Raw genomic sequence first — 27,629 nt, forward strand, 5'->3', positions numbered from 1 at the left:
GAGTCTGGGCTTGAGCCCGCTCGTTACAAACTCAAAATTCGAGCTAGGCTGGTAATTAGTTATTTATTAATTATTTTCGGAAGAGTTACGGCTCTAGGAGTTATACATTGTGCTTCTACTCTTGTACTTTGTTTTGGCAGTTTTGAGCTACAAATTGAATCATTAATATAAATTTCCCTTCAAACCAAGTTGTTAATTGACTACATTTTTGTCATGCTTTGTTTGAAGGAGATGAGCTAGGCCAAAAAAGGATGTTGCGGTGAACACGCATTGGCAGGATTGTAAGTTGCACTATCAGCCTACTAGCTAGATAAGCACTATCACTCTACTACTTACTCTAGTGACGCGTACTACCATATAGGGGATGAGCAAATTTGGTATTGGTAACGATTGGATATCGGTACGGTACAGTACGATACTGGTACTTTCCGAATTTTTACCTTCAATACCACAACACACACAAAGTTAAATCAATTATAAAACTAATCATTATAAAAATACAATAATAAAGAAAAAGTGTCCAATAATAATTAATATTAATTAATACTCTTATATTCCTTTGCTTTCAGCTGTCTCCAGCCATTCCATGGTGCTTGGGTGACAATCTTATTCGATCTAAAACTTTCCATTCCAAAAAATCAAAAATGTCGAAAAATGATGAGAAATTACAAAATCATAATTATAATTATAAAGCTAAGAAGATGTTAGTCTGGAATTGTGCTCCTGAGCATAAATTACTACTATCTACCATTTTGTTTGTTTGTTCTATCATCACTATGTTTCAATTATTCCCAGTTGTTCCAGACTGCGCCTCTTTCCGGCGGCAGTCCTCCGAGCTTCTTGCCTCATCCCCACCAGACAAGAAGCTCGGTTTCATCAAGAGAAACTTCAACGGCTACGGCACCGCCGCCTACAATTTCATACTCATGTTTGCGTACAGAGGCGGCGCTGCCACGTTCGCCGTTGTTGGTTTATCTTCAAAACCGCTGCACCTGTTCGCCAAACCGACTTACCTCTGCCAATGGGTCCCGCAACACGCGACGGTAGACAACGAGAACATCACCATCGCGGGTTACAAGATCCTCCTAGACTGGGGATACGGGCGTCGTCGTGGTGGTGAACTGCACATTCCCATCCCCAGTCGGGGAGGATGGTGTCGGTGGACGGTTACTCGTCCACGCCTCCACCTCTGGCGGCGGGGACGCTAAGTTCAATCTCACCGACACCATCGAAGCGTTAGCAGAAACTCCAGGGAGCTTTAACGTTTCGGTATTCGAATCTACAACGAGATTCGAATACTTATACTGTGGGTCCCCTCTTTACGGGGACCTGAGCCCTCAACGAGTACGTGAATGGATAGCGTACCACGTGAACTTGTTCGGGGAGAAGTCGCGTTTCATGATATACGACGCGGGTGGTGTGCACCCGGATGTGATGGCGGTTTTACGGCCGTGGATCGAAACGGGTTACGTGACGCTGCAGGATATTAAGGAGGAGGAAAGATTTGATGGGTATTACCATAATAATCAGTTTCTGGTGGTGAATGATTGCTTGCATAGATATAGATTCATGGCGAAATGGATGTTTTTCTTTGATGTGGATGAGTTTATATATGTTCCTAAAGCAACCACAATTAAAAACGTTACTGATTCGTTGTTGGGGTACACACAGTTCACCATTGAACAAAGAACCATGTCGAATAAGATATGCTACCTTGATGATGATCCTAGCAGAATTTACAGGTACGAATCATATAATTATATAGAGTATTTGTTTAATATTATTCCTAGCCCGATAAAACCGACGATTTATCTTGGTTTGGACGGTTCAGTCTTTTTCAATATAGAGATCGGCCGTCCATGTGAAAAAATATTTTTTAATACTCTTATAACGTAAAATTCCAGACCAGCTCATGTGATTATATAACGACACTCAACTAAAAAAATTTCTTAGTTCACACTGCTTGCATGACCTTGAAACTATACAAGTCAATCTCGATGGTATCTCGGTTATCGGTCCTCATGTAAAATATTGGTCAAAATATCGGTACCGATAATATCACCGATATTCCTGATATCAGCATTTTAAGTCTTAATTTTCAACTTTTAGTGTTTAATGTTGGTGTTTCGAGTGTTAATCAATTCCTACTTGCTACAATTGTTTCGAGAATATACTGCATTGTTAGTGTTAAAGTGCTACATATATATATATATATATATATATATATATATATAAATTCGGCATGATATTAAAATTACCGATATCCCACCGATATCTCACCGCAATAACCGATATCTCAAATATCGATCCTCGGCCGACATCAGATATTTTTCCGCATTAACTACTTAGCCTTGAATGAACAATACATAATTGGTGATTTAATAATAAATACAGGAAATGGGGGATGGAGAAGATGGTGTACAGGGACACAAAGAGGGGAATCAGGCGAGACCGAAAATATGCGATTCAACCTCGGAATGTATTCGCGACAGGGGTACACATGTCACAAAATCTAAAGAGGAGATCGACGCACAAGACGGATGGAAAGATAATGTACTACCATTACCATGGGACGATATCAGAGCGGCAAGAGCCGTGTAGACACATGGTGAACACGACCGAAAAGATTATTGATGGAACGCCGTATGTGGTGGATACCACCATGAGGGAGGCTGCCGAAGCCGTTAAGAGATTTGAGCTCCAAACGATAGGTCCGGTGTTGCAAAAGACTCATCAATGATGATAACACAAGTACATTTTATTGATTCTTTTTACTTATATAAATAATAAATATTGTTATAGCGAGGTATAGGAAGAAAAGTTACAGTATATTTTAATTTTGATTTTTGGAGTAAATTTGTTTCTACAGTTAATTCAATTGATTGATTTTTTTAACTTTGTTATTGGAAAACATGTTGGATCCTCTAACGAGATCACGTAGATGGCAACTTATGCTACCAGTACGTTTAGTTTAGAGTAGCAAACATGATATGTAAGACTACTTTTATTAAAGATCCAAATTGTAGGTGAATTACCATGAGACGATTCAGATATTTATTAAAACCTATTTTATTGTAGGTTAAAAACATCATTCATTTATAAAGGTTTTTAAACGAGATCACCACATCATTCAGAACAGTAATCACATGTGAATATGTTAAACCTTTTTATAACGTGAATGTGTTAAACCTTTACAAACTGTCAAAACAAATTTATACTCTATAAGATAAATAGGTTGTTTGTCTTAAAGAGTCAGTCAAACGTTTACATGAGATTACGTGATCTCTAAAACGTTATAATACAAGATAGAAAATAAAAGCAACTCAGACCGATTACACATGTGCCTGGATCCAAACATATCTGTCTAGCAAGGCTATGTGGCCACAGGCTAGCAGTCATATCAAGTTCTCCAAACAGGGGTTACGTGGCTCGGGGAACTTTTTAATTGTGTGTATGGAAATTCCTGAAAATACGTTTATGTTGAGCTTGTAAAGAAAACCATATTTGTATTATAACAGTAGTTTAAATACTTTTAGAGTCAACGATTCACCAGCATGTCGCTGACGTATTTTCCCCCACATTTCAGGGAAACAGATTTAGCACAGGTAGCAAAAAATTAGAGTCACTCATGGAGTTAAACGCTTGTTATATCAAGATGACTAAGTTTTTAATATTGTAAACAGATCAAATAAGAATTTTAAATAAAACACTTGGGTATCTATTATCCGAAAAAAAATTTCAAAATCTACCAATTCTAATAAAGTAAATTAATTGAGGACACTTGCCATTTTTTGGTTAATTCTCATAATTTTTTTCCCTCAAAACCTAAGATATGTAATAAACAATAATTATTCACTTTTCTTTTACTCACTATTTATATTATATCTATATATTTTTATAAATATAAATATTAACATATTATTTTACTATATATTTCAAAATACTTGATGAATTTCAAAAATCAACAACAAATCATGTTTCTCAAATATTGAAAAACATATAATTTCAAATCTATCATTCACATATTGTACTACGCATATTGTAAAAGATAGTAAAAAAAAATAAAACCTGAATATGCTTTCATTTTACAAAGTAATATTTTAATCATTAAATTATAAATACATGCTTAAATGGCGATCAATTTTTTTAAAATCAATCCATTTATCTATTATTATTATTACTACCATCGTAAATTGTCATGTAAATTTATAAATTATAAATATATGTTTTAAATCGATGCATTTATTTTTCAGTTAATTTAGTAAACTATATATATGTAAAAATGTAAGGATAGTATATACGAATCACTTTCAGGCATAACAAAGTTTATCATACTTAATTTCTTAGTTTTTTTTATAAAGGATTGTTTCGGATTTTTTGTGGAACTTAAATTTGATTATATGGATCAGAAGTTGGTAATTAAATTGTATGGTACAAGTTAACTCCATTTAGGTTAAAATTTGTTGCAGGTCAAAAATGAAAATTTTGAGTATTTTTAAAAATTTGAGAATACAAATAGATTTGTCGTTAAATTTGTTATGAATTCAAAGTGTTGACTTGAAAATGTCAAAATGATGAAAGTTAGAATTTTAAACATGATTCGTGTTTCAAATTTATTTCTAAGGGCATTTTTTGAAATAATCAAAAGGTTCGGGTTTGGCAAATTGACTATTCCCCCCCCCCCCCCACCCCCCCCAACTATTAAAATTTAAGAAAAGACTGTGAACACCTTCGACATGTCACCCCATGCCTATCAATGCTTCTAACTTTTATCAAATTTTAAATATTTATGTCAGCATTAACTTTTCCTTCAATGGTGATCAGAACGTTGTATGGGAAGCATGTCATGCAAAACTATGCTGAAATGAAACAAAATATTCACAAAATTGAATGTGTTAACATGTTAATTTTTATGTTGTCATTATGACAAAGTCGAGAAGCCATCTGAAACTTATCAAAATATTTTTCATGGTGTAGCTCAGAAAAACATAGTTCTTGAAGAACATCTATTTTTACAATTTAATGTTCTCCTTTTCTTTGATGGGTGGTAAACTAACAAATGTATCAATAAAGGTAACGCTCCTTTTGTATTTAGGCTGAGTAGTTAGAACTAATATCGTAGAGAAGTCTTATTTCCATAATTGGTTCATAACCAAAATTCTTTCAATTATACATATATGACACTGAGAATGAAATTTTCAATAGAAAAAAACATTCTCGGGTACGTTTTTTCACGGGCATTTTTTTATTAAGTTTATTTAAAAAAATCATTTTGTGATATAAATAAAATTAATTTATGTACACATAGCATAGATACAAGCATAGATATAATATATTTTTTCATATACGCTATGTAGTTATTTGCTTTACTTGTAATTTTATAATTTGAATTATTCTGTGTGTGACACGGGCTCTAAAACTAGTAAATTAATATTTTAATAACTTAGAGACTTCCACTAAAATTAACCCTTAACTCTAACATATTTACAAAACAGGTACCAACTGATGGTCACACTTCTAGGTCCTAAGTCGGGGAGTGACAGGGAGTGTGATTACTCACCTTTGTGTTTCAGCGAGTAACACGATAATAAGAATAAAATAAGCGAGCTGACTGATCCAACATAAAACAGCCTATAAATTTAATATGTAAAAATATCATTAAAACCGAGTAGAATCTAAGTGGAATCATATTAATATTCATTACGGTTCATGAGACAGTGTATATGCATGGATGCATCAACCTCTATGTTTATGTGGCTTTCGTAGCCGGTCGCTGGTAGCATATTTGCCACTTTTAGAAGTCTTTATATGATTAAAAGGCTCCTTGTGCATGGTATCAATAACTTTCCACCTACACTGTTACTATATATTGGATTTTATAAATGTTGTTCAAACTCTTCATTATTTATTTATCTAAATGGGCACGACACACCATTTCCTTTGCTTTATGTGGATGATTTTATTCTTATCGAGTCCTCAAATTAGTTGGTATATTGTGTTATAATGTCACGATTGACTTGGTCCCTATGCATTGCTTTTTTGGATTGATGTTGTTCGTGATACAGAGAGGTATTTTTATTGTAGGCAAAGTATGCTCAAGACTTTTAGATCATGGAAAGATGTCTGTTTGTAAGACAACAACCACTCTTAACGCCAACTCGAAAGTTTCTATTACCACCCATAAGTTAGGGATATCTCGCTATACTCATTGCCATCAACCATATCACTTATTATATAAATTACTTTTATTTAAACAGTCACTTGACTTCAAATTTAATCCTAGGAAAAAAAAATCACGTTACCTTGGCTTCCTAATCACAATAATCATTGATGTGTCCCTTTTCTAAAGCTTTCAATCAATAATAACTAGAAGTCGTGTAAACACAAGAAACAAATATATTCTTAACTATTACACAAATAACACAATCTTTCTTGTCAATTGACACTTATATAAATTATAGTATGTTTAAGTGAGTTAACACATGTACATATGTTGTTTAACTTATATTTGAAACTTTAAAATAAATCATATTCAATTTATGATCATCTCAACAAGATAAAAGCCTCAACGGATTGATAAGACGAATCGGTGAACACTAAATTTCTAATTATTATAAACATTGCCACGTTGGAGTCGGTCAAAGTCTTGATCAAGCCCATACTAAATTCCCATGCATTTACAAAAACAAGTTAAAAAGTTTGCATAAAAGTAACCCCTTTTCCCAACACAACAAGAAAGAAATTAATATTGCGATCGATCATTTGTCCTTTGTTTAGTTCCAAATATCAGTTGTAACACCAACCCAAAAATCCAAGATTTCAAATGGATCATCAACTACAAACCTGCCCATGTGAAACCACCACAGGAATCAGCCAAATGTCCAGCCAGAACCAAGTGACATGCCCCGGGAAGTCATGCCAGTCTTGTACCGCGAGGGCGATAGCCGACTGCGTTGCGGTGTGTTGTTGTCCATGCGCGGTTGTCAACTTTTTCACACTCACACTTCTTAAGGTTCCATGGATGATGGGGAGGAAATGTTTGGATAATAAAAGCAAGAAAAAAAAAGATAAAGATGCAACTTCAAGAAAAGAGCATGGAGAGACTTGGGGTTCACGAAAAGTAACCGCTATCGGAGAAGATCAACCGGGAAGCCGTAAGTATAGTGCAAGGTTTGAAGCAGAAAGGGTTTGGTTGGAATTGTATAAACATGATCATTTTGGTTTTGGTAGAGTTTCATTCAATGGCATCCATTCACTCCATTAGTTATAGACTTGCTTTGGAGGCTTTATGAGTGTTACAATTTACAATCTAAGATTTTGATCTAATTGATCCATTAACATGATTTTAAATTTGTAGTACACCATCTATGCCAAATGTAAGGATCCATTTATTCATCATAAAAAAAAGAGGCATTTTGCACTACTTTATTGCTTTCTCTTTCATATTTTTGTTATTAATCTTTTTGGCATGTCATCAAACATCTAAAAAACGCCCATCTGTTCATCTTCTTTACTATTCGTTACAATTTTAATGTCCAATTCTTCATTACGGTTTCAAGCTATCTTCACTATGAAAGTCTTATTCTTTTAACAATATTATTTTCAAAGTATAGTCGTAATGTCGCATAGAGATATTGATTATGTAAAACTCATATGTGGTAGATTGCCTACAATATTGTTCAACTGATGGGAGTCATGGTAGCCTTAACTGTTGGTAATCAGATATTACTGTTAATATAAAAATATGGTCGTTTAAGGTTTGCAATATATAGTCGAGTTCGTGGTATGAAATTGGGATTGAGACTGCTTACCAAGCGAACTCCAATTTGGGTGTAGGTTTGTGTTGATTCAAACTTTTAACGAGTCAATGCTTTCTGATTCAAAAACATCTCTACTAATTTTGGGTATAACACGAAGTTATTAGTTAATCAATTCAATTTTATTTATTTTCTATACTAGGTTAGCTACCCGCATACAACAAGGGTTTAGGAAATTAATTTTATAACTCCAAAACGTTTGAAATATTAATAACGAAAAGTCATGCTAGATAAATATGGTTTTTAAACAAAAAGGTACAAACAGACATTACAATTATTAGATAAATACAATTCTTGTGACTAATACATTGATCATAAACGGCAAATCAGTGATGTGTTTCATCAAAATGAGATTTTCTGGGTATTCTACACACGCTTGACTTTTAGCACATTTTCAGCAAGTGTATGCCTATTAAGAAAATACTTATTCAAAGTTAGGAAAGTAAGTTTTAAACATGGCTTGCTTGCGTCTTCATTCCCTGAAAGTTTAATCAAGTTGTGATTGATAAATATAAAAGAACATCAAATAGGTATCATATGTCATATGAACACAAAATCGTACAAAAATCATATATAAAATTGAAAAAGAAGATTTTATTTAAAATTACAAAACAAACATCAAAAAATAGTTATGCAAGTGTTTACGTTTAAGTATAACAAAAAATATTTGCAGTGAAAGTGTTTGAGGAGCCTAAAAAAAAGATTAGGTCAAAAGAAAAGAAGATTTATAGACCTGTGGACAAAAAAAAAGTTTGTAAATATAATTTCATTTTTGTTACACAGTCAAGATCATGACGACGCTATGGTTTTTTCATAACTATTTTTATGACTATAATTTCATATAAAACAATCCCAGTACAGATACATATTTATAAGAACGGTAATCAAAATTGGCTAAACATGTATAAAACAGATTAAATTATAATATAAATGCAATTAAAAAATTCAAAAAGACTACGAATTTATTATATATGACACCTTAGACACATGAAAAATGATGAATGGGTAGGTGATGATTTAGATTCATTTCCTGTAATTAAAGATTGATTTACAGTTTCTCGAAGGAGCATTACCAAAGTTCAGAAAAATGATTTAGGTTTTCTGATATGATATGAGAAAAATCGAAGAAAGCCATTAGTTCTAGTCGACAGTGATTTTGAAGATGAAATCAGAACTTTCTGATCTAGGTTTTCTAGAGATGAATTCGAAGTATTGCCGCCAGTGATTTTGGAATTTGGGATCGATTTGACAGATCAATGAGAGGAGAGATTGGAATGTTAAACATTAGGAAAGAGACAAGAAGTAGGGTTTCTGGAAAATCGCCAATGTGTTTGTTCGAGTTATGAGTAGTTAATTGGGTCGGGTAAGGATATGAACCGGGTTTGTAAAAGGAATGTGGTGGAAGGCGGGAAATTAAAATGAATGATTAGTTAAAAAGAGGACACGTGGCATAAGGAAATCTTTATTTATTAAATAGTATAGATATAGATATAGATTTGTGTTAAATTTAACAATGACACCATTGGTTTTATGAAAATATATTATATAAAGATTTAAACCAGTAAAAAATATCGTTTAGTAAATTAGTAGTTTGTTGCCGAAGACAGTTGCGAGAGAGAAAGTTCGACCAATACATTCGGAAAGAAGGGTATATCGACATAATCTACTTGTGGAGGAATATAATGGGAATGTAACTGCAGGAGCATATGAGAGAGGGTATGTAAGTCTACGACCTCCCTCAACTGCTAGCTTGAGATTTATTTTAGGTAGCGTTTGTTATGTAGGAATGACAGTGAAAATGGAATGATTCATTGCATAGGAATGAAAAAAAGTGGTGTTTGGTTGCTCAATGGAATGGAATCATCCATTACACATGGAATCCCATTCCATCAAAACTATTCCTTCCCATCCCCTTCTTTTTTTCATTCAATTCCTCTTTCACCCTACCTTCTCAACAACACCACCACCTAACAACAACCATCAACACTACCATCGGCACCATCAACACCTCCGACACCGCCACCACCACCTTACCACCAGCATTACCACCGTCACCCGCCGCTGGCAACAACGTTTTCGTAACCACCGCTGCCTGATCATCATCACCACCACCACTGTACCATTGCCATCACTACCAGTGCTACCACCGCCTGACCATCTCCACCACCATCACCATTTTCGTCGAGCTACCGCCATCGCTATTGCCGGTTTTTTTTTTTTTATAATAAGTATTTTGAGATAGAAGTGTTTCTATTATTTCTATTTTATTCCTACAATTTTTTTTGGATACCAAACAACAAAAAGTAATAATTCATTTCATTCCTATGGGTTAACCAAACAAGACAAAGGAATGGTAATGATCCATTTCATTCCCTTGCCCATTCCATTCCTTCTCCCATTTCATTCCTTCTTCATTCCATTACCTCCAACCAAACATACCCTTAAAAATTTTAGATGTCTAAGATTTAAAGTCGCAGACTTTGAATGATCAAGATTTAACCAAAGGATGGTTAGACTCAACTCTGGCCATTTATATTGTTATAACTAATATGTTACCCAATCGGTTTCCTAAAGTTTCTTTATAACTCATCTTTCTTGTTTAACTTAGTCACCCTTCAATTTCAAATTAATTAACATATTTAAGAGATGCTTAACGCCTGGGCATTTGGTCTAGTGGTATGATTCTCGCTTTGGGTGCGAGAGGTCCCGAGTTCGATTCTCGGAATGCCCCTTCCTATGTCTCTTTTAATTTTAAACAAGAGGCTTTTTTTAAACAATATCAAATATCAGGGTGTGTTATATAAATACCTGTCTCATTTTCATCTAAAATCAACCAAAGCTCCCTCTTCTCCCAATCTTCTTCTTATCCTATCCTTTCTGCACTCTGCTGCAATGGCATCTTCAACACTCTCTACAGTGACTCTACGCTCCTTCTCTTATCCTCCACGAGGCGCCACCACCACCACTCACTTTTCACCCAAACAAACCCTAGAATTCGGCCTCCGAACCCCCAAATTCACCCACCGTGCCGTGGCAGAGGAGAAAGTCGTCCAGCTAGGCGATGAAATCTCAAACCTAACCCTAGCTCAGGCACAGTCTCTGGTCGAGTACCTTCAGGACAAGCTCGGAGTCACCGCCGCGTCCTTCGCTCCTGCCGCCGTCGTCGCCGCCCCTGGTGGCGCCGGAGCGGAGGCGGCTGAGGCCGTGGAGGAGAAGACGGAGTTCGATGTGGTGATTGACGATGTTCCGAGTAATGCGAGAATTGCGACGATTAAAGCCGTTAGAGGCTTGACGAGCCTGGCGCTGAAGGAGGCGAAGGAGCTGATTGAAGGACTGCCGAAGAAGTTCAAGGAAGGCGTGTCGAGAGACGAGGCCGAAGACGCGAAGAAGCAGCTTGAAGAAGCCGGAGCTAAGGTTTCTATTGTTTGAATTACCAGTTTCTAATGCAATGTGTTTTTAGTTGTTCAGTTTTGTAGTTGATATGTTGAATTGTACCATTTTACGAAACCACTCTTGGTATAATGCTCGATTTCGCTGTCTAATATGATGATATTGATACCGTGTTAAGTTATTCATATGGAGCTTTTGCTAGATGAAGTCGCATAAAATTGCTTGTAGAGTTTGATGATTCTTGTGTATTTGTTGAATCTCATTACATCGGAAAGTTGTCTCGATGCTAATCTGAAAACGATACAAAAATCGAAACCTAAGATATTGTATGGATTGAAAGCGTCCTTTACGCATCTTCTAAAACCAGTAGTTGACAAAGATTTCGAGGTTCATCGGATCAATTAAGTTAACAGTTAACTCATACATCTGTCAAACCTACTTCTAAATCGATTCCAGTTTCCATCATATACTGGAACTCTCTTGGAGAAGAAACCCGTCCTAACTTGTAGTTAAAATTGTTAAATTGGCTAATTAAATTTTATAGGGGACCAAGAAAACCGGGTTGGAACCAAAACCAGTTTGAGATGACCTGGTTTGGACTTCTGATAGAGTCTAGAATCTGGACTCAAACAAACGATTCAATTACTAGAACATAATAGCCCGATTCGAGATGGGAGGTCTCAGATTACCCAATTCGAGATGGGAAGTCTCCGATAAAAGGTTAAAGAAAACCTAATATTTAGATAATAATAAACATTTGCCTCTTCATCACTATAACGAAAGATATAAATAAACACTAGTAGAATGGTAACTTGTCATAAACTTTAGCTACCCTTTATTAATAGAATAATAACCTGTTCTAAATTTTAGCCACTCATTAACCAATTATCCCCTCTTTTAATAATTGATTTGACCAAGATATGGGACCGTATCAACCTCACCCGTAGGATTATATTCCGTTAGCGAACCCCTATGTTGCTGTCAAGGCTTGAAGTCATAAAGTTCCAAATGCTTAGAGTAATAAGGCATAACAACATGTCAACATATTATCAGGCAAAGTTAGATAGCCAAAAACACACATCAGTTTGCATGTTCAAAATAAAGCAGAATATTTCGTGGGGTGAAAAAAATGCAAGCATAGACAATTTATATATAGCAAATTGGGCATTAGTTAAGGATCAGATCATACTCCATTTCCCCCTCTTATTATCCTATTCCTACACCTAATGAGCATTGAGCAGTTAATTAGTCTTTGCTAGTTTGCAACAATTAACTGTAGAAAGGATTTCTAAGTTTATGATGATTCAGTTGTTAACCAAGCACACGAAATGGGGTAGTCTTGATCTTTGAAGCATGCAAACTAAAATCAGTTTTGGTGATCCAAGACACATGAAGAAAATAAAACCAAAGAAAAATGAAGAGCAAGCGCAGCACAATACATTCAGTAATCATAATCTAAAAATTTCCATTATAAGAGCGTAAATGTTAATTGTTAATAAACATAACACATATGTCCAACCAATTTATCAATATTGGATAACAATATATAAATTTGCACCCGCAGCTAGCGTTGTATCAAATTAAACAAATTCATATCCAATAAATCTCCATTATGTTCGCCTTTTATGCTTACAAGACCTCTTCCTTGTTCTTATTCTCTTCCTCTTCCCCCCCCCCCCCCCCACTGCTTTATTATTATACAAACATAAAACTAGGGCAATTATATTTAGCATCAATACATGAGAGTTTGTGTATGTATGTATGTATTAAAAGAAATTAAAGACATTCAGATGGAACCTTGATATTCCTCTTTTGTCCATTATTATTAACATGGAAATGGGGAGATACAATGCTATTGACAAATACACCATGACTAATATAGTCCCCATTGTTGGGCACACGTCTACCATCATTATGAATGTAAGTTTGGGAATCCACCAAGCGGTGTACAACATCGTACTTGCTCTCACAATGATCTATATAGTTATGTAGTTCCCACTCATTGTTTTTCATTACCCATTTCTTCCTTCTAAAGGGGGAACGATATGCATATATGCATAGACATTCTTCTATAACCGCAAGTCTCTTAAAGTAATCACGCTCATATGGCAGATATAATGGTAAAGGGATTTCTTTAAATTGCTCTGTAGATAAATCTAGAGAAATAATTACTTTCCTCTTACTTTTTTCATTAATCATGAACCAGTGAAGTGCTCCATCACATAAGATGCCAGATATACTAGTGTAGCTCGTGTGCTTTACGTGTCCAATAACTCTCCAAGTATTTGACTTCAAACTCAACACAAAAAAACGTGTCCGCCTTTCGTTCTTGAATCCTCCTATAACTTTGTAATCATTTGTAGACGAGTCATAACCAAAGCCCCAACATTCAACTATTTGCCTGATCATCACAAGTTCGTGCATACGATGTCGATAGGGCAGCGTTGGCAGTTCTTCTCCTCTCTAGTCGAAGGATTGGTTGCTACGAATTCAATATCTCTAGGAGAAACGCATACTAGGCCATTACAAGAACCAACAATATGAGTTTCATTTCCGTAAAACGAACTAAGTTTTTTTTATATGAGAAAGAAACACAGATCCTTCTATGATCAGTCTTGTAAGCATGGTTCAAATGAGCTTGAACAAAACGAGAACCGGATATAAAAGACTGCCATGACTTACAAACGCTCTTGCATGGGATTAGATCTTTCACATGCAAACGTAGCAGCATCTGCTCAAGCACATCAAGCGCAAGCTCTGCCATTGGAACCAAGAACAACTCAACACGAGTCAAAGAATTGAAGGAGTTGGGTTTAGGGTTAAGAATGATATTAAACGTGAATTTGTTTGGTTGGGCCACGCCTAGTAAACACTTTAAAGGTGTCTAGATTAAATAGTAGATATTTTTATACTATTGGATTCTTGGGGCCTTGGGTGCAAACGAGCCGAGTCCGTACTTGACTAGGCTCGAGCTCGGCTAGTTTAACTTACACAAAGCTCGAGTTCGGCTCGGGCTCAGCTCGTTTACTGTATATCAATTATTTTTTATATAATTATAATTATTTTATACATTTTTTCTATTATACTTTTATGTATAAAAATATATATTATTTAGTTATTTTTATTATTTTTTCATAACATTATATATATATATATTAATTAATTAATTAATAATTGTTAAAGATATATTTTAAAAAATTATATCAATGACAAGCTCGCTTAGGCTCGCGAGCCGGCTCTAGCTCGGGCTCGGGCTCGTTTCTTAAACAAGCTTACTTTTAGACTCGGACTCGATCAAGCTTTTTAACGAGCCGATCTCGAGTAGCTCGCGAGTAGCTCGGCTAATTTGCACCCCTATTGTGAGCTTGGGGCCTTTTCTCTAGAATACAAGCATTTGTATTTGTGCGTTGCTACGGGATTATATCGCCTCAATGCTTTGTTTGTTTAAGCCTACAAAAGGTCATCATCATATATCCAGAAAAGTATTTTGATGCGTATTTTAAATTGATCGAAAACAAATTTAAATTGCTTAAAAACGTATATTATTTAACGTATAAGGATAAAACTGAAAGTCAATATAATTGTATTCATTTAAATCAAAATAAATGACAACCACGCAACAAGTTACAACGTTGGGTTAAAAATAATGTGTATTTTACATAGAAAAGTTGAAAATTAAATAGGTTAAGATGTATACTATTTTTATATATTATTTAAAGCATAAGGGTATAACTGAAATTGAAAGAGTATTAAAACGTGTTCGGTTCGCTGTTGATGTCACGAGAATTGGGTCAATATTGGGCCGGAACTCATATATTATTACGTATTATTTTATTAAATTTAATTAGGTTGAAATGTATATTTTAAGGTATCGATTAAAAGACTAATAATACAATTCTCCAAGATGCTAAATGTTATACTATGGTTATAGTTAAAAAAATGTTTGATAGGGACCGAAGAATTTAAATTGAAACCCTCAGGCATTTAAAATGGCTATTGGAAACGTCTTATAACTAGTTTTATACTTGTTTGGTGGCTAGTGTGTTAAAGCAAATCCTAGCCCATATATTTTTAGGTCATGATCGACGCGTGGACGCATGATGTGATAATAGATTTATGAGAGATATTGAGTGAAATATGGATTCCACACAGTTAAGAGTTTAAAGCTATGATATATTAAAAATATCGCATGGTTATAATATTGCTCTATATTTATAGAGATATGGTCGCATCTACCTCTTGCACAACATTCCTAGTGGTCTCTAGGGGGACCCCAACCTATCACTATCTAGGTATAATCCAGGTGTCATATGGTAGACTGTCATTTCCTTCTCTATACATTACATACGATCTTCCTCTTTGTCCTTATCTGGTCGATGTGACTTGTTGTCTTATAGCCGTAGATGCGGTATCTGGGGTGTTACCCTTACAGGGTGTTTTGATGTTATAATCACATAACCATTTTACTTTACATGTCAAACAAAAACATAATGAGTAATTACACAAATAAATGATTCATGCCTTAGCAAGCAATGAATCGATGACTAGTGCTACAGAAAAATGAAGTATAGCATTATCAAGTACTAAATGTTTTTTTTTAATCAATTGAAGCATAACATATGCGCGCTGCTTGCGGTGCGCGCATATAATGTATATATGTGTGAACCCTCGGGTGGGCAAAAGTGAAATTGCACTAATTTTGACGTTATTTTACTAATCTCGTGAAAATAACGTTAAAAGTGGCGGAAGGTTAATCATGCATCATGTGGTGGCGTTGATAGCCAAAAGACAAGGGCACATGCACCAATCAGCCGGTGGTTGAGTGTTATGTGCCTTATGTTCAAGGCTTGATGCAAAACTACTATCGAGCCGGGGGTCTCACCGGAAGTAGCCTCTCTATTCCTACGGGGTAGAGGTAAAGCTGTCTACATCTTACCCTCCTCAGACCCTACCATAGCTTTGCTATTGGTGAGATATACTGAGTACGATGATGATGATGAATTGAAGCATAACATATGATCTAGTTAGAAAGGCAAAAACACACATATCAAGTTTTTTCTTTTGAAGGTGTCTGTCGTAGTGACAACGTGTGATGTGTGAAGTTTGGATGTGTGATTTTGTTATGGCTTTGTATGCTTGAAAAAATGATTGATCAAATTTTATTGAGTATATATCATAGTGATCAAATCCCCTGCTTGCCGTTATTTTAGGCATGCCAATGCAAATGGCTAATGCTACACTACACAAAAAGGTGTCACACAATATATTATCATCTACCAGAGGGACAAACTGTTCTGCAACAAAACTTCAACCATCTCAAAGATATGTGAAGAAAGTTTAAATTAAATATGTTATAAACATATATTATTTAATGTGTAAGGGTAAAATCGAAACCGAAAGAGTATCAAAACATGTTCGGTTCGTTGTTGATGTGGCGGGAATCCGGTCTGTACTGGTTCGGTTCGTTACAACGTCGGAATTTGTTTATTATTTAAAAAGGTGCTAGTTGTGAGGACCCGCGCATTGAGCCGAATCCGTTAAAACGAAAGGGGTATTTTGGTCACAATCATAATTCTGACTGAAACTGAACTTCTAGTATGAATTGTCAAACTGGTTATAAATTGGTAGACTAATTTTTTTAATCAATTCCTAATCTGCAACCTGCTGCTTGGAACTCAATTTTGGCTTTGAATTCAGTTTGAAACTGAAGTTTGTATATGCAGTTTTGCAATAAAACTCTTTTTTTATTCCAAACTAGCCCTTCTTCAAATTCACTTCAACTTTGACTTTTAATCCATTAGTTTAGCCGGGTTTAATCTTATACGGATATAATGTTGCACCGGTGTTGAGGGCGAATTTCCATAGGATGGCTAGAATGACGATTAGTGTAGACGTCTAATAGCCCAAGAACTATTCTGGGTAGCCCAAAAATGGCATGCACCATTTCTTAATTAAGTCGTTGCTACACTTATTGCAGAAGTTGCTGATTTTCAAGGTAAGGATAGGTTATGATGACTGAGTTGCTGATTAACCACACAAGAACGGGCCAGTCTTGATCTTTGAAGAAAGGAAACTAAACTTCTTCAATTTTTATAATCCAGATACCATGAAGAAAATAAAAACATAGAACAATGAAGAGCAAGCTCAGTACAATACATTCAGTAAGCATAATTTTAAAGTTTGCATCAGAAGAGCGTGAATGTTAATTGTTAATAAACATAAAACATACGTCCAGCCAATTTATTAATAAGGGATAAGAAAATATAAATAAGCACCTGCAGGTAGTACTGTACTAAATTAAATAAATTTATGTCTAACAGATTCCCATAACGATCGCCCTATTATGCTTAAAAGGCCTCTCCCTCGTTCTTAATTCTCTTCCTCTTTCTTGTGTAGCCCTTGGCACTGCTTTCAACCCTCTCATTACCTTGCTCCCCTGCTTCATTATTTACAAATAGAAAACTAGTACAATTTAGTATTATCAAACTATCAATATATGAATGTGCGTGTGTGCATATATGTATAGTGTTAAAAGAGATTAAAGATATTGAGATGGAACCTTGGTATTCCTCTTTGTCCATTTGTATTAACATGGAGATGGGGAGATACGAGTCTTTTGACAAATATATTATTATAAATAATGTCCTTATCGCTGGGCATATGTCTACCATCATCACGACCGTAAGTTGTTATCTGTGAACCCGCCGCGGTTATCAAGAGAGGTGTGCAATGTCATACTTGCTCTTACACCGATCTACATAATATAGTTCCCACTCATTGTTTTTCATTATCCATTTCTCACTTGTAGAGAGGAAACAATATGTATATATGCATAGACATTCTTCTATAACCCCAAGTCCGAGACAGGAAGAACATCCATATGGATTATTATCTAGTGGTACGGGTATTTCTTTAAATTCCTCGGTACATAAATCTAGGGAAATAATTACTTTCTCCCTATTTTTATTTTTACGGGTCATAATCCAGTGAAGTGCTCCATCACATAAGATACTAGATATACCCCTATATCTGGTATACTTTACTTGTCCAATAACCTTCTAAGTATTTGATCTCAACGTGATGACATGAAAAACTATCTTATAATTTTCTCTGAGCCCTACTATAACCTTGTAATCATCTGTAGACGAATCATAGCCAAAGCCCCGACATTGAACTTCATATCTGATATTTAAACATTTGGGCAGTTTCTTGTGCTCTCTAGTGGAAGGATTGGTTACCACAAATTCAGCATCTCTAGGAGAAACGCATACTACGCCATTACAGGAGCCCACAATATGAGTTTCATTGCTAGCTGCGAAAGAAGCACGGGATTTTATCGCGGGAAAATTCTCAAACTAGGCCATGTGAGGATAGAGATTACTAATTTAGGCCAACAATTTTGAAAAATTCCATAATGATTCATTGACCCGTGAGATTTCAAGTCAAACCTGTATGACCCGTGATATTTGGGTTCGTGCCAAATCCGTGAGGTTTCAAGGCAAATCCGTCTGATACGTGAGATTTTCAAGCCAAATCCGTCTGACCCGTGAGATTTCAAGCCAAATTCTTCAGACCTGTGAGTTTTGATACCAAAACCGTTTCCTTGAAAACCATCTCCTTCGTGAGATTTGAAAAAAGTTTGAATTCACCTCTATCCACCATTGATTCACCACCACAACCACCACCTTATTTCTTTGAAATAATCCCGATTAATCTTCGTCACCATCTCCGTCCTTCAACATCCGACATCACCATCTCCGGCCACCGTCGGCTACACTATCTCCAACCACCGTTGCATTCACCATCTCCGGCTAACGTCGTATTCACTATCCAGCATCACCATATCCAGCCACCGTTGCCTTCACCATCCGACATCAACATATCCGGCCACCGTTGTCCTCGTGCTAGCCTCCATTTCGTGGTGAATCAACTCCGTCGTCTTCCAACATCAACATATCCGCGTCACGTCGTCTTCTCCGGTTTCTGGCAAGCGGCGGTGGTGAATCAATGGTTCCGTCGTCTTCTCCATTTTCCGGCAAGTGGCGGTGTTGATGGTGGTGAATCAATGATGGAATGAGGTGGATTTAATTTTTTTCAAAAACTCACGGAGGAAACTGTTTTGGTTTGAAATCCAGACGAATTTTCTTTGAAATCTCACAGATCAGACTGATTTTCTTTGAAATCATGAGGGTGGGAGCCAACTTACACGTGTCACTATTTCATTAGGGGACGAAAATCATGGGCTCTAACCAAATGTCACGACAGAGATAGGTTTCGGTGGATTACTGATGAAAGTCTTGAAACTTGTGGTCTATTTTGAGACTCTCTCCTCAAATGGCCTATTTTAGAAAATTTTCCTTTTATCGCCTCAATGTATTACTAGGTTAGGGCCCGTGTTCCACACGGGTGAAAAATATAATAAAAATAAAAAAATTGTTATATGTAATACATTAATTATAAGTGAATTAACAATATATCATTTAGAAGTCAAGAAATTCAACACAATAACTACTTAAGTGGAGTTGGTAAGCATCTTTTGTTTGAAACATAAGGTCTTGGGTTTGAGACTTGTATCACACAATAATTTATTTTTCAAAAATTTTACAAAATGTTATCTTCATATGAAGCAGGTTGTATGTGAAGAGAAACCGGGTCATGGGTTATAACATAACCAAACGGGTTCATGCTCCATATTGTGTTTGGAAGAAGAGATAATAAAATAGGAAACTACTCATATGGCATCTATGTGGCATCCTATGTGGAAGCCCTAGAATGATGTCATTTGAAAAAATCATGTTGCTTTAATATATAGTTAGATTTGTTTAAGCCTACAGAAGGTCGTCATATATCAAGAGTAGTATGTCAATGTGTATTTTACATTGCTTAGAAATAAAAAATAGGTAGCTTAAAAATGTAGGGTCAAATTATTATACAATTGGGAACAAAAAAGAAAAGCGTGAGAATGATTTGTGAGTACAAAAAAACATCTTAAAAAATTAATAAAAAATTATTACTCAAAATTTAAAAATAAAATAAAACAAGTAAAAAAACAAAAGTGTTTCTCATGTCTTCTTCGTTCTAAACAAAATTAAAAATTAAAAAAAAACAATAACGTTGAAGGAAAATAATTATTGTGTCTTTTTGTTTATCATTGTTTTTAGTTTATTTTCGTAATTGATTGTATCATTGTTTTACATCATGTCTTTTTTTTCTTGATATTATGTTATATTACTCATCATTGAGTTATATTTTGCTCGGTATCCTACTCTTCTAATAAAAGAAAATAATTGTACCACGTATCACTTTTTGGTTAAACCTCACAACTTTTTCCCTTAAAATAATAAGATCTTAATTGTCATAATATATGTCATAGATAAATAACTATTCACTTTCCTTTTATACTCTATTTATATTATATCTATACTATATATTTCAAAATCCTTTTGAAATCCAAAAATCAACAAAAAACCATGTTTGTTAAATATTAAAAATAATATATTTTCAAATGTTATCATTAACATATTATACTACGCAAATATTGTTCAAGATTGTAAAGAAAAACAAAACTCAAATATGCTTTCATTTTAAAAAACAATTTTTTAATCATTAAATTATAAATATATGCTTAAAAGTCGATTCATTTTTTTTAAATCAATCCATTGATCTATTATTTTTGTTATTGTAAATTGTCATATAAATTTATAAATTATAAGTATATGCTTTAAATCTATCGATTTATTTTATTTATTTATTTTTGGTTAATTTAGTAATCTATGTAAGGATAGTATATGCCAATCATTTTCATATATAACAAAGTTTATCATATTTAATTTCTTGGTTTTTTTATTAAGGATTATTTCGGGGTTTTTGTGGAACTTAAATTTGATTTTTACGGGTCAAAAGTTGGTAAATAAATTGTTTTGTACAAGTTAACTACATTTGTTTCAAAATTGGTTACGGCTCAAAAATGGGAAATCTGGGTATTGTTAAAAGTTTGAGAATGCAAATAGACTTAACGTCAAATTTGTTACGGGTTCAAAGTGTTGACTTGAAAATGTCAAAAGAATGAAAGTTAGAATTTTAAATAACATGATTCGGGTTTCAAATTTATTTTCAAGGGCATGTCTGAAAACAATCAAAAGGTCTGAGATTTGGTTACTTGACTATTTTTTCCTTGACTATTAAAATTTAAGAAAAGAGAGCGAACACTTCCGACATGTCAACCCCAAGCCTATCAATGCTTATAACTTTTACCAAATTTGAAACATTTGTGTCAACATTAACTTTTCCTTTAATGGTGATCAGAACGTTGTATGGGAAGCACGTCATGCAAAACTATGCTTAATTAAAGCAAAATATTCAAAAAGTTGAATGGGTTAACATGTTATTTGTCATGTTGTCATTATGGCAAAGTCGAGAAGCCCCTAAAACTTATCAAACTCCTTTTCATTGTGTAGCTCAGAAAAATATAGTTTTTGAAGAACATCCATCGTTACAATTTAATGGTCTCATTTCCTTCTATGGGTGGTAAATTGATTAATATATCAGTAAAGGTAACGCTCCATCTGTATTTATGCTAAGTGGTCAAAACTAATATTGTATGAGAAGTCTTCTTCCCGAATTCGGTTCATAACCGAAATTCTTTTAATTATACATGTATGATATCGAGAATGAAATTTTCAATCAAAGGAGCGTTCTCGGGCACGATTTTTGCAAGTGCATTTTTTTATTAAGTTCATTTATAAAAAATCATTTTCCGATATAAATAAAATCAATTTATGTACACATAGTGTAGATATAAGCATATACGTTATGTAATTTTTTGCTTTACTTGTAATTTGATAATTTGGATCATCCCATGTGTTAAACGGGCTCTACAGCTAGTTGTGTTATATTTTGCGATCTATTGTGTATTTTTTTATTTATCATTGTGTTTTTAATTTGTTTATTTTCGTCATTGTGTCTTTCTTCTTGACATTGTGTCTTTTGCGGGTTTTTTTTATTATTTTATTTATATTTTTGTTAGTGCATAATTTGTTGTTCGTAGCTGATCGAATATGCTAGGGGTAGTTTGGTTATTATGCTATGATGTAAACAGCTCCTTCTGTGTCCAAGTTCATCATTGTCACGATCACTCTTGCCAGCATGGTTCAAGTGAGCTTTAACAAAACGAGGGCTGGATATAACAGATTGCCATGATTTCACACGCTGTAAAACAATTAAGTAAAATCATCAGAGAAATCTTTGAAGTTAATAAACAAATTCTCTTTTCGTTTAAAATGCAAAGAAAGATAGTCATGACGTTAGACGTCCTGATATCCGGGTATAAAACTAGTTTACTAAATACTGAATAAGAGAATATAAATAAGCATCGTTTAGAATGCAAAGAAAGATAATCATGAAAAAAATATTGGAATCTAGAAGGATAAGTGGGTGTGGTCGGGGGACGACTAGAATTCTCGGGTCACTCGCTCATAATGGTAAAAAAAAATTGAATGGGGCTTTAACCACGTCAATTATGCTCAGCAGTGGATAAATTGGATTTCATAACGTAGAAAGAATCGCATCGTCTAAGACAGGGGTGGATCTACATAGTTAGGTACGGTGTCACGAGAACCCAGTGAGTTTCAAAATTTATATAGAATACCTATATAAGTTGTAACATCCAACTTTGTTAAATAATACATAATAGAAAGTTTGTTATTAACTGTGTGTCGTTAAGTTAGTCGTGGGTTAAGTATTTTGATAATATTTGGAGTAGGAATTGGGAATGGGTGGTGGGACCCATGAAACCCCCTCTATATAAACCCAACCACTTCTTCCTTTCTTTTCTTTTCTCATCCAAACACACACACACACACACACACACACACTGAAGAAACACACACATAATCTCTCTCTAGCACTCGGATTTAAAATCCAAGCCAAAGAAGGGTGGAATCTCGTGTTTAACATCATCAAACAACAAGAATCACGTCCAGATCTACGTATTGTCCAGATCTGAACTCGAACCCGAAGCAAAAGGTGGGTTTCGGTTTAAATGGTTAAGTTTTATAGTTAGAATCGTCATGCAAACAGATATAATGATAGATCAGGTTGTAAAATGTAAGAAAAATATAAACTTGGTAAGTTATAACCTCTTGGGTGCACTTTAAGGTGAAAAGGTGGCGTTGGACTATGAGAGATATGGGTTCAGGATCAGGTGCATGGGGTCAGAATGTGTCGGGAAATGGCTTTAAAATGGTAAAAACGAAGAAAAGGAAAATTTTCGCACAGCCATGCGAAGCGAAAAAGGTTATTTATCATCGCATGACCACGCGAAGCGAAAAAGTTCCATGCGAAGCGAAAAAGCATGCAAAGCGAAATTCCCATGCGAAATTTCATGAAATTAATTTTCTGATGCGTTTTTGTTAAAGGACTGTTAATGAAAATAAAATTTCATGAAATTAAATTCCCATGCGAAATTTCACGAAATTTCATGAAATCAACCCCAGCCAGGGGCGCTGCCCCTTGGACCCTGCTAGGGGCTGCCGCCCCTAGACCCCGTTACCAAGGGCGCTGCCCCCGGACCCCCGTTAGTTGAGGGTTTCATAAATTTAGATGTAGGAAGTTGTGGTAATAGATAATTGACACGCGTAATGTATTGTACAATTAGCCGTGGACAACTAAAGAAAGGAATTACCATTAACGGCGAGAGAAATCGACTCCAGGTGAGTTCTAGCCCCATTTCTCTTTGAAATGTTTTCGGGGCTGTGTGCATACTCCCATGTGATAGTTAATACATTTACTTAATTGATAAGTGTATGATACGTGTATGACTATGTATTGGATGTTATTACTATATAATGATAGTATGAATGAGCATATATATATATATACTATTATATACATGAGACAGGTAAAATATGCACGTATGATAAATGTATGGTTATTCGAGGCAGTAGGGACCAGACCCTTATAATATCTGTGATGATAGGGACCAGACCCTTACAATATCTGTGATGTTTAATGTAGAATAGCTTATGGTATACCATAGGGTTTTATGAAAGAAAGTATGTAAGTACGTATGCATGTATATATGGTATATATGAAAGGAGTAATAGAAAACTAAGGTATGAATACGTATCTTCGGACGCGTACGAGTAAGGGTATGAATGTATTGTATGTTAATTGATTAACTAGAACTCACTCAGCGTAGCTGACTTTTAGTATGCACGCAGGCAAATAGGTTAAGGCAGCTGGCTTAAGGAGGGACACAGGGCATGGACTGAAGAGACTGGCATCCATGATGAAGTGTTATGACTGTTTTAATTAATTATTTATGAAAAGACAATTTATATGTTAAGACAAGAATGAATGTTTTGTAATGTGATGTTGGAAGTTTTTAATTATTCCGCGAAGTTTTTAATTTACTCTAATTTTAGAACTGTGTTTATGAGTAAATCCAACACCAAAGTAGGGTTACCGGAAACGTGGCCTTACATAAGTTATGAGAGTGAACCCACATATAATTTGAGAGTGAATCTCTAGACATTCTGAAGCCTTGTTGTGGTGGTAAACACTCCTCCTTTGAATCCTTCGAACTGGGTGAACTCGGTTTTGAAACTCCCTGCCAACGCTAGTTCTATTTAATTTTTAGCATTAGGCCTTTTACTTCTTTACCCCCACCCACATCGCAGCCTACAAGTCAGACTCCATATCAAAACAGCAACAACCTCACCACTTCAATTCTATTCTCCACCCTTATGTTCAGTCCTTAAGTCTTTGGGGGTAAGGTAATTAATTATTTTCATGTTTTGCTTCAAGTATTTTTATTTATTTATTGAAATTAGAATTAGAAGGATTGATTCTGGGAAATTTGTTAATTGGACCAGACAATTAGTGAATGTTTTAATTTGATTTGTAGGCATTGTGAATATTAAGAGACATTTCCAAAGTGAACTGTCAAACGTTCAATCGTTATCTTCAAGTAGTAAACAACCCTCAAGAATAGATTTGGATGATCTTTCGTGGGATCCTTCATAAAGAAAACCAATTTCATCTTATCATCCAAGTCAAAAAGATGAAATTAGACGAACATATTTGCTTAGAGGTCCATGTCAACCAACAGAGCATGAGTTTCCACAAACTGATTTTTGTGGTAAGCTAAGACGTTTTAATAAGGATTGGTACACACAAGGACATGGAAATCAGTTAGAATATAGTGTCAAAACGGATAACGTGCATTGCTTATATTGTTACTTGTTTAAGGAAGTTGGACACAATGATGCTTTTGTGAGTGGTGGGGTACGGTGTTGGCATAGAATCTCAAGACTACTAATGCCGGAAGATACAATAGTTTACATGACCAAGCATGAAAAAAAGGAGAAGACTTACTCAATCAAGCTCAATATGTACATCTTGCACTTGATAAAAAAAACTGATAAAAACAAAAAAGACTATTGAATCCGATTAAGTGCTTCGTTTATAGTTGCTAAAGGATTGTTGAATTCATAATGAGTCTGAAACATCTCTTTATAGAGGACATTTCATAGAGCTTTTAAAAATATTTGGAATCATAACTGAAGAAATTGGTAAAGTTATACTAAGTAATGCTCCGGGGAATAACTAAATGACGACTCCATCAATTCAAAAAGAGATTTGTAATTGTTTTGCAGCAGAAGTAATAAAAAAGATATTTGATGAACTCGTAGAGAACAACTATAGGTAGTGTTTTAGTTTAAAAAGACAATCGTATCTTTATCATGTATGTTTTCGTTTCTATGACGATCTTTGTTTTGGTTAATTTATCGTATTTATGTAATGTAATGAACTTTACCCGGCCCGAACCGCTGAACCGAACCAAACCTTCGAACCGACACGAAAATTTTTATGGCTAGTTGTATAAAATGAAAGCATTTAAATCAGTGAACCCACTAAATAAAAGTTCCGGATCCGCCACTGGTCTAAGACACTCAAGGAGAGGTATGAACATCAATTCAAACCTAAAACTGCTGATCATCTACTGGTAATTAGTGGATTTGCAAACTCCATTTCGTCACATATACGTTCCTGGGTTAAGATTCGACCCCCCCTGCTTGCCATTCATTCGAAAGCATTCTAGCCATGCAAATGGCTAACCCTACACTATACAAAAAGGTGTTGCACAATCTATTATTATCTACCGGTTGGAGTACCTGAAGGGCTCGTAAGAACTAACTTTTCAACAACAAAACTTCAACCATCTCAAATATATGTGAAGTAAGACGAATTTGTTCTTGTGTGTAAAAAATATGATGAATCTTCAATCTTTAGAGTAGTTCGTGTAGTTTAATCATGTTAACTTCCGGTGTCTTGAATTACAATGATTTATAATCTAAGGCTGTTATCTTCTTCTAACACTTCCTTTTTTGACGAACATATAATAAAGAAGGTTAAATATGGCGAAAAGGAAATTTTAGTGTTTGGGGGTTGAGGCAAAGTTAAAGAGAGACGTAATTATCATTTTAGCTCAATTAGAACCTAAAAGTGTTGATGTTGTTAAGGAAATATAGCTTTAACGAGCGAGTTTTCCAACAAAACACTTCATTTTAGCTTCTGAGATCATCAAAGACAAGTTTTGAGATCATTTCCAAGCAAATTATGTGTGTTCTCAAGTGTTCATTGGGCTCCATTAGCCTTGTTCATCATCAAACCAGTTGTGGATTCCAAATTCATGTAAAAAATGGGGAGCTAGGAAGTGTCAACGTTGTCTTTTTGGTAAAAATTTGATATTAGATTTTATAATTATTTCATTAGTGTTGGTACTCTCTAGTGTTTGGGGTTTGCTGGAGATGACTTGTTTATATGTATGGCTGGCTGTATGCAACAGTGAGATTTCTAATTTTAGGTTCAATTAGAACCTCAAAAGTGTTGATGCTTGTAAGTAAATATAACTATAAATAAGAAACTAGTAATCTTTATAAAAAAATATTCAAACTTATATATTTGTATAGCATGTTAATATATTGAGCCTCATAGAATCACACTAGTCAAATCTGATATATCATTTGCAATGAGCTCTTTAGTGATTCAAAGTATGTTCTAAATTGTTTTATATGTATAAGACAGAACTTACTAATGAAAACTGATGTATGTCTTAAGCATGCATTTCCAGTGGTTGTTAAAGAATAAAGAACTCGAAAGAACAGTCCAAGGTTTAGCGGCAGTTGGCGTTGAGAACGAGGTTGAATACTTGAATTTGAATTTGATTTAAGAACAAACTTTCGTACTAGGTTCTGTACTCAAACCTACAATCAGCCAGAAATACTTGCCCCTGTTGGTGAGCCGAATAAGTTACTAAACTCCCTAAATCAACGAAGAACCATAATCAAGCTTAGTTAAAAGTTATGCGGTAGGGCGCTGAGTGAGTCGTGGTATGTTCTGTAATATATGCTATGAGCC

General features: G+C 34.8%; 2 protein-coding genes, 1 non-coding gene and 2 pseudogenes across 4 annotated transcripts; 4 read left to right on the plus strand and 1 right to left on the minus strand.

Moving 5' to 3' along the window:
- The first annotated feature begins 644 nt into the window (after positions 1 to 644).
- On the plus strand, positions 645 to 2,740 carry LOC143565591 (galactan beta-1,4-galactosyltransferase GALS3-like; annotated as a pseudogene). Its single transcript, XR_013141101.1, has 2 exons — positions 645 to 1,742; positions 2,395 to 2,740. The product of XR_013141101.1 is annotated as a galactan beta-1,4-galactosyltransferase GALS3-like (transcript).
- A 4,083-nt stretch (positions 2,741 to 6,823) lies between these two features.
- LOC143565613 (uncharacterized) lies at positions 6,824 to 7,264 on the plus strand. The gene has a single exon (XM_077052540.1). The coding sequence runs from the start codon at positions 6,824 to 6,826 to the stop codon at positions 7,262 to 7,264; it is 441 nt and encodes a 146-aa protein (XP_076908655.1).
- A 3,212-nt stretch (positions 7,265 to 10,476) lies between these two features.
- On the plus strand, positions 10,477 to 10,548 carry TRNAP-UGG (transfer RNA proline (anticodon UGG)). Its single transcript has one exon. It is a non-coding gene; the product is annotated as a tRNA-Pro (tRNA).
- A 161-nt stretch (positions 10,549 to 10,709) lies between these two features.
- On the plus strand, positions 10,710 to 11,246 carry LOC143565592 (large ribosomal subunit protein bL12c-like). Its single transcript, XM_077052525.1, has one exon. The coding sequence runs from the start codon at positions 10,710 to 10,712 to the stop codon at positions 11,244 to 11,246; it is 537 nt and encodes a 178-aa protein (XP_076908640.1).
- A 1,737-nt stretch (positions 11,247 to 12,983) lies between these two features.
- On the minus strand, positions 12,984 to 13,971 carry LOC143565614 (putative F-box/kelch-repeat protein At1g12870; annotated as a pseudogene).
- Positions 13,972 to 27,629: the final 13,658 nt, after the last annotated feature.

This window comes from Bidens hawaiensis, unplaced genomic scaffold, assembly GCF_021521415.1.
Source record: "Bidens hawaiensis isolate Kalapana, Puna unplaced genomic scaffold, B.hawaiensis_p1.1 tig00022487_1, whole genome shotgun sequence".
Lineage (NCBI taxonomy): Eukaryota > Viridiplantae > Streptophyta > Magnoliopsida > Asterales > Asteraceae > Bidens > Bidens hawaiensis.

Bases quoted from the DNA above. Each gene is read 5' to 3' on its own strand.
- LOC143565613 (XM_077052540.1), top strand. From the start codon at position 6,824: ATGGATCATCAACTACAAACCTGCCCATGTGAAACCACCACAGGAATC.
- LOC143565592 (XM_077052525.1), top strand. From the start codon at position 10,710: ATGGCATCTTCAACACTCTCTACAGTGACTCTACGCTCCTTCTCTTAT.